The 12,627-nt window shown below is 37.1% G+C and overlaps 1 protein-coding gene across 1 annotated transcript in view; it reads left to right on the plus strand.

Moving 5' to 3' along the window:
• Positions 1 to 12,627, plus strand: part of MYO7A (myosin VIIA) — a 1,588,820-nt gene that overhangs the window by 960,599 nt on the left and 615,594 nt on the right. Inside the window, exon 30 of the mRNA XM_044073349.1 lies at positions 2,785 to 2,958. Coding sequence (XP_043929284.1) covers positions 2,785 to 2,958 — 174 coding nt within the window. The remainder of the gene's footprint in view (positions 1 to 2,784; positions 2,959 to 12,627) is intronic.

Genomic DNA, 12,627 nt, shown 5'->3' on the forward strand with positions numbered 1-12,627 from the left:
CTTCCCTTAATGGACATCCAAGGTGGTCCAAATCCCTACCACTTCCCAGAAACCTATTCCCTATATGGGCAAGTAGAAAAAGGTTTTGTTGTGGACTCTTCAACAAGGCCTAGATCCCTTTCCAGCTATCTCTTCAGTCTTATTATTTCTGTCTTCTGTTCTCTTTTTGATGTGATGCATTTAGCAGCTTTTATGAATTGCTATCACATCTTCATTTTGCAATCTCTGGCTATCCAAAATGTATTCATGAAAGGAACCTTCTTGCTTTGACTCCCCTTCATGAATCCTACCCTTTCCTTGGGGCATTAACATTATGTTGGAGAAGTTGACGTTGACTCATTTTGAAACAGCTACTTTGACTGATCTCAAATTTCTGTTCTGGAAAACTCTTCCTTGTGGCATTGATTTCAGCCAGAAGAGTATCAGAACTTCAAGTCTTTTCCTGTCAACCTCCTTACCTGGTCTTTCAGAGTGATAATTTCTTTCTCCATACTAGTCCCTCATCCTTAACCTGAAGTGACATTTTAGACTAATATTATCCAGTCCATATATCTTTCAGTATTTTATGTAGGTACCTCAACAAGGTAAAGTATTTACTTCATTGTCTGGATGCACAAAGGCAATTGAAATTATATTTCCAGTGAATGAAGCAGTTTATACAACATGATCAGTTGTTCGTCTCTTTCGCCTTCCTATCTTATAGCCTAATCTTAATATTAGTGCTTCCTTCTCACGGGCACTCATTGCCCAGGGTTGCCACATTTGGAAGAAGCAAACATAGGATAAAGCCGTGCCCTTACTCCACCCCTTCCCTGTTTCCTCCTTTCCCTTTTCCTTCCATTTTGGAATTTTAAAGTCGAATGTCACTTTTCACCTTTTTTGTTTAACTGCGTAAGAACATAATTGCATTTCAATGAAGTAGTGCTTGTAGTACAACTTCTGTTAGCAGTCAGTGACTTTACAAACACTATGATTCTGTTTTCTGCAGCAAACAGAATGCAGGAATGTGTAGTCATTTCCAGATTACAAAAACAGCCTTCACTCTTCCAGAAGATAAAAATGGCTAACTGGCAGCCCAGGCTTCACACCATTAACCAGGCATTCTGCATAATCTTCTGGTGAGAAACAGTCTATAAACCTCTAGAATGTTCTCCTAATTAACAAACCCTTTAAGAGAGCTCACTCTTACAGCTGCAAAAGTGTTTCCAAAAATTCCTGGCTTTGAGGATCCAGATGTGTCTTTAACATGACCAGGCAGTTGTTGTGTATTTCTAGCAATGTGATATATTTTGTCATTTGCAGGGAATGTTCCAGTATTTATGAAAACAGAAATTAGGATACATTTTATTCACAGATTAAGGGAACACTAGGGAGCACTTAGGAACGGTGACACTGATAAATCTGCTGCGCCCCATCTTACTGCTACTGCTCACACTGTGTCATTGATTTGTGTTTGTGTCCTGCAGCTGGAATTCAAGGATCTGATGAAATTCATGTTTACTTTTTATGAACAAAAGCACTTATGTTTTTAATAAAACACTTGAGCGAATAACTGGTGGAGGCTGATTCTTCTCATTTTCCTGGAATTTAGTGATGTGAACCATAGAATAAATCCTAAAGATACATTTATTATTCATTTTGGTTGACTTCCAACAAACTTTGTTTTTACAAACTCCCATTAGTCTCTATCTCCCTCCAGATCTTTACTTTTCGATGTTTACATTTAATTTCAATGTATCATTTTACTTTTTTTACTTTATTTTGGCTATTTCTTACTAGTGATTACTGATCTTCACCTGCATGACTTTGGCCTCCATGTATTAATGAGGTCCCTTGGTTTGAATTTCCAGGCTGTTGTGTTCTGTCACTCTCATTATCACTTTATTTTCACTAATCCTCTCCTCTTTCTCATCTGATCTCTTTTTCCTTTTCACCCACAACTACATCCCCTCAGTGAGTGTTCAGGCATATGCATATACACTTGCGCACACACACACACGCACACGCACACGCACACACACACACACACACACACACACACACACACACACACACACACACCTCCTGTTATACATATAACTAATTTTCTCCTTTGTTTCACTACAACGTGGTGTTGTATACTTCAGTTTTTTTTTCTGAACATTTCCAATTAAAATGTTAATTTTAGCTTTAGTTTCCATTTACAGCATATAATTAGAACTCATTATGCTAGAAGAGTTCATGCCAAAGCTGATATTGGAAGTGATGGAGAAAATGGAGGCATTCGGGTATTGGGGATAGGAAGGATGGTGTGGTACATATACAGTGAAGGAAAGACATGTGAAAGAAGATGGTATTCTGGGAATATATGGAGTCGAGAGGCAAGAAGAAGACGACAAGATTGGAGAGATCAATGGGGGCAGCAGACTGGTTGAAGGAGATTAACACTGATATTACAAACTATTTATTGACTGAAATCATGCAACCTGGTATACTTAAATGGCTATGTTGTTGGCATGCACAATAAAATAAGGGTTCTAGGGGGCATAAGATAGGCAGAGGCAAGGATGTAGATGCACACAGGCTAGCCCCATTGGACTCTCCAGAGGCCAGATCTATTTCCATGAATTCATATATTCAGATATTCAGAAAAGTGGTATCTTTTTAAACAAAGCTTACCTCACTGTCTGCTCTTAAAGTATTAACATATTGGCAAATAAAAATAACTGTAATGCACACAGAAAACTTTTATTTTAGCATAGACTTTTAACCTTCTCTTTTATGTACATTAAATATTTATTTTAGGCAACAAAGTCAAAGAAACCGATTATGCTGCCTGTCACGTTTATGGATGGAACAACAAAAACTCTTCTTGCCGACTCAGCGACAACTGCCATGGAGCTGTGTAGTGCCTTATCCGACAAGATAAACCTTGTCGACAGATTTGGGTTTTCACTCTACATTGCCTTATTTGACAAGGTAAGGGAGTGTCATATATAACCAACTATGTAATTCTGCGCTTACTTGGAAATCTAATCAGTTATGCTTTCGACAGAGTTCTTTTGGAAGTGCTGTCATTTGGATAAAAATCTAAAACTGTTATTCAGACAAGTGGGGGGAAATGGGGTGAGAATTATGATGATTTTGTTTTAAAACATAGTAAAATATAGTTTGACGCTTTTTCAAAGAAATGGTTTAGTTTGCTTTATTTTTTTTAAAGAGATACAAAATCGAGTAACTCTGTGAACATGAAGTGTCCTCACTATTTTACTGTAGCTTTTCCAATGTGGCTGGATTATTTGTATTTCAAATTTATGATAAACATTTAGGATAAAGGGATGGCATTGATACCTAGATTTGAGAGAATGTCTAGAGCAATGAACACAAGTTATTTGTCACTGCAGACTGCAGCCAGTTATCACAATAATGTTGTTTTTATAATTGTATTTTTATTATTTAAAGACATAAACAAGAACAACTTGTATTTTGAGTACTTCCTTAGTTACTGTGAAATGTTATATCACACAGCAATACTTATCTCTGCGCATCATTAATGAATATGAAAGCAGACATTCAAAACAATGAATGGAGCTGTAACCATCTGAGAGATGCTTTAAATAATCCATACATTGCAGCTGATCACATGTCCTTGTAACACTGCAGCCAATCACCTGTCCTTGTAACACTGTAGCTGATCACCTGTCCTTGTAACACTGCAGCTGATCACCTGTCCTTGTAACACTGCAGCCAATCACCTGTCCTTGTAACACTGTAGCTGATCATCTGTACTTGTAGCACTGCAGCTGATCACCTGTCCTTGTAACTTTGCAACTGATCACCTGTCCTTGTAATATTGCAGCTGATCACCTGCCCTTGTAACATTGCAACTGATCATCTGTCCTTGTAACACTGTAGCTGATCACCTGTCCTTGTAACGCTGCAACTGATCACCTGTCCTTGTAACACTGTAGCTTATCACCTGTCCTTGTAACCCTGCCGTTGATCCCCTGTCATTGTAATGTTGCAGCTGATCACATGTCATTGTAACACTGCAGCTGATCACCTGTCCTTGTAACGTTGCAACTGATCACCTGTTCTTGTAACACTGTAGCTGATCACCTGTCCTTGTAACACTGCTGCTGATCACCTGTCATTGCAACGTTGCAGCTGATCACCTGTCTGTGTAACATTGCAGCTGATCACCTGTCCTTGTAACACTGTAGCTGATCACCTGTTATTGTAATGTTGCAGCTGATCACCTGTTGTAACACTGCAGATGATCCAGCTGATCACCTGTCCTTGTAACACTGTAGCTGATCACCTGTACTTGTAACATTGCAGCTGATCACCTGTCATTGTAATGCTGCAGTTGATCACCTGTCCGTGTAACTTTGCAGCTGATCACCTGTCCGTGTAACTTTGCAGCTGATCACCTGTCCTTGTAACACTGCAGCTGATCACCTGTCCTTGTAACACTGCAGCTGATTACTTGTTATTGTAATATTGCAGCTGAGCAACTGTACTTGTAACATTGCAGCTGGCCACCTGTCATTGTAACATTGCAGCTGATCACCTGTCCTTGTAACAATGTAGCTGATCACCTGTCCTTATAACACTACGGCTGATCACCTGTCCTTGTAACATTGCAGCTGATTACCTGCCCTTGTAACACTGTCTGCAGCTGATCACCTGTCCTTGTAACACTGAAGCTGATCACCTGTCCTTGTAAGTATGTTAAAGTCTGATAGAATTTCTGATATAGGAATGTGAAGTACAGAATTCAAGTAAAGATAACTTCTTAAAATGTTTCATCATTTTGTAGCCTTTTCCTCCACCTACAACAGTTATGCACATGAGACAACCACATGCACTTGTCATACAAGCCTGATCCCCTTGTGTCCCCTTTTTAATTCTATCCATTCATAACCCCCTTCTTCATATTTTTGCACATGCGGTCAGGGAGTCACATCAACAGTGAATATCATCCAGAGCCAATGTCAATGGTCAAAAATTGTGTTGTCATTCTAAAACTGTCCGGTCCCATTTGTATATGTCTTAGATATGTAAGTGCACAGACCCTTTGTTGCTCCCCATAATAGCATACTGTCTACATGAGTGTACTCAATTAAATTCTTCCTGTACAATAGTGTTGTCTTTATAATAGTGCTTACGTATGCTTAGTCACTATCAACCCTTCACTATCACCTTCCACAACATAATGAAGCTCTCCAATTGCTACTGCTGAACTATATATACCTACAAGAGAGTGCATCCTTATCCCACTGCATTGTAACATACACTGTATATATTGTATCACTCTTCTTTAAGCAAACTGCACATTTTGAGTAATTATGTATCTTTACCCTATGCTGATGCTCCTGAGTAAATGTACATCACCTCTGTTCGTTTATTCCACACTCAAATAACACGTTTTATTATTTTTATTGTACTAACCACTATATTATTTGTCACCAAATATCTGAATGTAATCCCCAACAACAGTACTACATGTTTGTGTATTTTATTGTATGTTTGTCCTATTCATATATTAACTTTATTCTGTACTTAATTTACCTGTGTTTTATTACATTTAATTGTACTAAACACTTTGAAGCTTTTCTCCTCAGGCCTCTGCTGAAAGTGAGCTTCTTGCCCAGTTGGACTCTCCCAGTAAACAAATATAAAATAAAATAAATAAATAAAATGGTCATTGATTTGTCTGATTAAAAATTCAGTGCTGTGCATTATTCTTAACATCATTGGCATCCTTTAAGTGGTAAAACTTGTAGATCTCTGCTCCTCTTTTTTAAAACATAGGTGCCTTCCCTAGTTACACCTGAATGCTGGATATAAGTTCTGGTGACAAAAATAATGTTTTAGTGGTGATATTGCTTTCTGGGCAAAGTGTGGTGGTATTGTTTAACACTGCTTCAAATTACTGGCTTCAAAAAAAGACCATTGTAATGATTTTCAGTATAATTAAGTAGCTTGCATTTTATCACTTCTTCCTTTATGCTAGATCACTGAGTAGATAGTTTTTGAGTGTGCCAATTCAGACTGTTCCAGTTGGTTGTTTCTTATTATATCTTCTGTTGTTATTCCCACCATGGTAAAACATTTCCAGGTAGGATTAAGATACAATCTAATAGAGCCTTGTTTTCTTTGATGACATATTGGAAAGGACTGGACTCTATAAGCATTCTAGAGGCAATTACACAGTCCTCTGTACTTACTTTTATAAATTATTGCATACAGGATTGCTTTTTCAGGTCCAGGACTGGCTTTACTAGGACCATTTTGCAGGGGCTCCTGGATTCTTATCATTCCTCCTCCCAAGTTGGATAGGCCTTGATAATCAACCCATATAGCCAAAAGGCTACTTCAACAGTGGGACTGATGGACATAGTACAGTTATATAAGTTGCACCTACCCATAACAGTAGATGGACAAATTCTTTCTGTTCAGGTGTTTGCTGTGTACATGTAAAACTAAAATACCTCTATTGTGGTACCGTTATGCAGAATAACTGCTCTACTGATGCTATGCAGCTCTTTCTCTGCTTTTCTCAGGAGTAAGTGTTAGATTTTACTACCTTTGAAGACTACCTGTACCGCCTTTTTTTGCCAATATCTAATAAATGGAAACTGAATCCAGCAAAGACTGAAGCTGTGTTGCTATATCAAACATCTATCTCCTTTAATATTCAGTGGTGGAATTCAGATAGAAAGGACTTAACATTTGAGAATTATTATCGACAACACACTGACACATTGAGACTAACTGCCAGTTGTCCTAGATCAGCTTAGTGTCATCTAAAGAATATTCCCAGGATTAGACACCTAAAATTCCCAGTTGCAGCAGACAACTTTTTTTCCTGAATACCATAAATGAACCGTATACCCCCCCCCCCATATCTCTTCTTGCTACTTTTTTTGCCAGTTGTTCAGTCCAAGAACCTTGTGGTCCTAAAATACCGAAATCTGCAACAGATATCCCAATATGTAAAGATGGGTGCTCCAATTTTTATTCTATATTATTTTATTTATTTATTTTATTTGTATTTGTTTTCTTGGGTAGAGCACTGCTCTCCATACACATTTTTCAGACTCAGTCCAGGAATGGTGTCTGCTTAAATAACTTGCTCAGAGTCATACAGTTAGACAATGGGGGCTGAGGGAATCAAACCTTGTACCACTGGAGCACAGGAAATAGCTCATTAACAGCTTCTTATTCCTCTAAGTCAACTTCCAGACAAGCTATAGCCCTGTTATCACCATTGTCATCCAGTTTAGAAAAATGAATAACTTCCAGATCTTGCATAGTCTATCCATCCATGAAATCCTGTCTCACTCTGCACATGGCTTCCAGCATGGACATTATGGTCATTATATCGGCTGTTGGCTTAACTATGGTTAATTTTATTCAGAATGAACTAAATTTATCAGAAACTTTTGTTACTTTGTTTCTTTACTTTTAAAGTTTATGACAGTGTTAGCTATGACATTCCCTTACAGTGTCTGGTATCTGAAGGAGAGTTGGTGGTCCGTGAGTTACTTTCATGAGAGTGTTCAATAATCTGATGGGAAGGGAAGATGCACTCTCAACTTCTTTAACATCAATATCTGTTGTCCCCCAGGATCTGTACCAGGTCCAGTATTCTTTATTGTATTCTATAATATAATTTCTGAGTCTGGGTCAGCAAATGCTATCCATTATTAGTGATTCTTCTCTGGACCTGATGTCACCATAGCCATATTCATATCAGTTTCAGTAAACTACACAACTGGCCAAACAAAACTCAACTTTCCTGTACGTCTTAAAGCTTAAGCAGTGCTTTTTATTTCAAGGAAGAATCAATAAGTACACAACTTCACTTTTAAATTTACATCTCATGATTTTACCCTTATTGAAATAACCGCATCAGTAAAATTGCCTGGAATTATTATAAATCAAGACTGAAATTTAACCTACATGTCAGTTATATTACACAAAGCATTTTCTAAGACTCTGGACTCATATTTAAGGCAAGGTACTCCAAGACTGATCACTCTAGAGAAGCTTATCTGTTCATAGGTGTGTTTTGTATATTTTTGGGGCCTTAACCAATTTTTATTCATCCTGTCTTACCAAATGAGAAGGAATTTACAGCTGAGCAGCCAAATAGACATCAAGTTATCTCCATTGTAGTCATCATTGCTTCCCTGAGACCCAAAACATGGCTTGACGTTAGGCAAAGATTAAATATACCACACTTAATGACAACTACTAGACAAATGCCCTGCCTTTGCTTTACCAACCAAATGGTATATTCCATGGCAAAACCTTAAGTTTTCTTTATTCTAACACTCAATTTGACAACTGTCTTCTTAGATATAATATCTAACCTAGGGGCTAATTTTCATCTATCTACCAAGTAAACTGCAAAATATCTCACTCTTTAAAAATGCACTTCTTAAGTATCTCTATGTCTTATGATCTTATTCAAAGATGTGGTATAGCCTCCCCATTTATAATTCTCTTTCATTCTCTCTAAATTACTCCACTGAATACTAAATATCTCCTGACATATCCCATCTTTATTCTCACATTATTTTGTATATACATTACTACATCCTGCTGATTTTATGACTTCTGGTGCCATCTCGTCTTGTGTTTGTATCATTTCTGAAAGGTATAGTACGTTCTTAATTTTGTGGCAGATCAATTTTTCAACCTTCTTGTGCTAGAAATATACTTGAATCATCAATGTATGCTTGCGTATATTCTCATTCTTTTATTATTTTTATACATATAACACACTCTGTGCTTACTTTATCATTTCAAATAATATATGTTTATAATGTTACCTGGAGCTTTTCTTCCTGGGTTTCCACTGCAAATGTTTTTGCCTGGTTAGAACATTCTAGTTAACAAATGGGGAAAATAAATTGACATAAATCCCTTAATATGGTCTCACTACTGTGATTCATGCATTAGTGACCACATCTTAGCTACTGCAGTGCAGATTATCTTGAATGCTCAGATTGTGGTCTTGAGCATGTCCAGTAGGTCCAAAATTCAGCAGCCATCAGGTTGAGCAGCTCTTTACAACACCATTGTATTACCCAGCTCTTTTACAGGTTACACTGGTTACCCATTTGAAAAAGGTCTGTCTTCAAAATGTTGAATATGACTTATCTAAATCTTCACAATTTGGATCCTGCCTGTGGTAAGTATTTCTGCCCTTTTCTGCATTACAACACATCCTTTCTCCCATGGAGGAACTGCTAATGGCTCCCAAAATGCTACTAAAACATCTATTAGGTAGTTATTTTCCTGTCTTGTTCCAGTCCAATGGAAATAACTAGATTTAGCTGAGTGATTCTATGGCTTTCTTTAGAAGATTCCTGAAACGCTTTTGCATTAGAAGAGTATATTCAAACCCCTAGTAGGGAGTTTGTTTAAATATGAATAAAAGGAACTGGCCTGGGGAAACCTTCAGGTAACAAAAAATAGTGCACAAGTAATGTCTAAATATTACAATAAATCCTGAAAATACACCAGACTTCCAATACCACTCTAACATTTAGAGCAACAGAGCAACTTTGAAAGTCTGGCATTATTTTTACTTACATTTCAGGTAATCTTACTTTTGTACAGTTGTGCATTTTAGTGTATTTTACACAATACTTATGTATTTATTAAATAAATCACTGCCATGATTTACTTATTCAGTGTTGCCAAACAAAACTGACAGCTAACAAGTTAGGACTGATGATACACATATCAATAACTGCACTGCAAGCTTTGCGTTCACTTCTCTAGTTACCTCATCTGTACTTGCACCTTAAATGACAAAAATTATTAACTATGGTTATGGTGCACGTGAGAATAAATGACTTGCAACATACCCCCTTGGCTCATATGATGATGGAGACAATGGACGCATTAGCATATGCATCTGAAATTGTTTTGAAATAGTATTGAGCAATATCCTATCGTTGCCAAGATCTTTTAGACCCAGCATAGAAAATTATGGTGTTATTGGAAGTGGGTGTGTCTGTACACCTAAGAAATCATTTCACCCTCAGACTTTGAAGACAAGACAATGGCCTTGAGCTTTTCCATACCATTTTCACAATAATTAGAACCACATACTATATCATAGATAACTACTGTACCCCCTCCATGTTAACTGCTGCACATGAGGAATATTTAAACAAACTGATACCCCACCCTGTAGATTCTAACCCAATTCTCTTGGGTGACTTCAAATATCCCATCTTTCACTGGAATAAAATATATAAATACATATGTACAAAGATTCTTGGACTTCATTAATTCTAGCTTCCTAAACTTCTGGTTTAAGTACCAACTATGGATTCAAAAATATTGGACCTGGTTCTCACTAATATTGCACCCTATGTTCAAAATCTACAGTTACCATGTTACTGGTCAAATCTGACCATTGTTCAGTAACACTCACTATGTAGGTAAAACTCGATTGCCACAAAACTCCACTGGCTTTAGAGACTACTCTAAAGCAAACCTAATCCAGTTAACTGATGGCCTTGTGACGTGTAAGTGACCCCCTCACCTTGATAACCCTATCTTGCTTGCTGCCACATTTGTGGGTAAATTTTATGACCACCTAAAGCATGTATGAAAGCATCTGTCCCCATTAAAAAATGATAATGCTAAGCTCAGGAATAAAACCCTGTGGTAGAACCCTGATATAAACAAACTATACAGCAAGAGGAAAAAATTCATACCCATAAAAGCAAACTTAATACCCTATCATCTGCAGATGAACTCAGAAAGATCAACAAAGAACTCAGAAACAAAATAAAATTCTCCAGAAGTAAGTGCAAATTGAGAATTCCTGTCTCTCCTAAGGACAACAACAAAGGCTTATTCAGCTATGTCAGAAATCATTGAGGTAATTCCCAGCAATGCTGAGAATTAATACAAAATAACAACACTTACTCCTCCCTTGGGGACATAGCCAACATTTTAGCAGAAAAAGTAAGCTCTGTCTTCAATCCCTATCTCCCACCAACTTACACCAACTTTTTAGAATACCCACACCTCTCCCTCTGATCTTCTTGTAGATCCAGAATGCTCTCTCCAATGCCAAAATACTGCTTGGGCCTTAATTATGTGACAGGATGCCTTCTTTCCAGCCCCAGAAACTGTGTGATAGACTTGCTACTTAGCATATTCAACCTCAACCTCTCCAATGGATTTATGCCAAAGCAATGGAAAACTGCGGTACTCATCCCACTCCACAAGGGGCAATTCACTACTAATTCAAGAAGCTACACATCTATAAGCCTAACCCATGTTATCTGCAAAGCAGTGAAATGTATCTTTATGGAACTTATTAACATGGAGACAGGCAGTCTGTAAGCCTTAGACCCAAGCCTATTAGGGTTTGTCAAAACATGTTAGACTTCATTGAACATGAGGGATTCAAATAAATGATGAAATGGTCACAAACTTACTCACTCAACAATGTACACAAAGGTAGTGGAGTCAGAAAAATCACACAAAATGTTTTATTAAAATAAGCGCTTTTGTTTTTGCATGAAACACTTCATCAGATCAATATCCTCATGCAGTATTCACTTTTAAGCCATCAAAAGACATGTGACTAACAAGCCCCCCAGAACAGATCACTGTGCATTTAAAGGAATATTAACCTCAAACCATATAAGTAAATACATTTATAATCCAAAACTCAATAAACAACTCCTAAAGTCATTAATTAAATAAACTGAAGTAAAAACAAAGTACAAATAGCAGTGAAGGTAAAGGTTATATAAATAATACAGTATAATTAAGGTAAGATAAAATGGATATAAGCCCAGAAGTATATATACAACATCTAAAAAATTAAAAAAATCAAGAAATGATGTAAGGAGCCCACAAAGTAAAGGGGCATACATTTGAACATCCTCCTAGTTATCTTTCCAGAGCTTTAAGTTTAAACAAACACTGTATAGAGATTTGATCATTTAACTGCATTATTTATTTTACCTTTACCTTCACAAAATTCGCTCAATTTCTGCCTTTCATTAAATCTCACTCCTCCTCTGGAACATTATTATGCATGTATTGTTCCCACAATTTCCATTTATTTCTATGTAATTCTGCTCCTTCCCTTTTGTAAATCTCCTTCTTCCAGTTCTTTTATCTCTTTTATAATATTCAATACTTCATATAAGGTTGGTTTAGACTTTGATTGCCATTTTACAGTAATTGCCATTTTGGCTCCCAACAGAATTAAACTTAAGACCTCACTATGTCTGGGCAATTCAGATCCCGTGTCCCAGCTCAAAAGAATCATTTCCTTACTTACAGCCATTTGCTCACCCAATATTTCTGACAAAGTACTCTGTAGATATTTTTTAAATCTGCCAATTCATTACAGTCCCAAAATGGATATTCCCAGTTACCTCTTTCTTTCTCATCACACCTCCAACATTTGCTATCTACCTGAAGAAAGATACTTTGAAGTTTTCTTGGGGTATAAAATACGTATGCAAATACTTCCCGGCAAAAATCCCAAACCTTCTGGACTTGGGAGCCATACATATGTCCTTCCATTGTTCCCCTTGTAAATTGCTTTTCCACTCTCTCTTCTGAAATTTTTTGTAACCTCCTCTG

The sequence above is a fragment of the Protopterus annectens genome, chromosome 5.part1, assembly GCF_019279795.1.
Source record: "Protopterus annectens isolate FY-2018-M chromosome 5.part1, PAN1.0, whole genome shotgun sequence".
In the NCBI taxonomy this organism is placed as follows: domain Eukaryota; kingdom Metazoa; phylum Chordata; order Ceratodontiformes; family Protopteridae; genus Protopterus; species Protopterus annectens.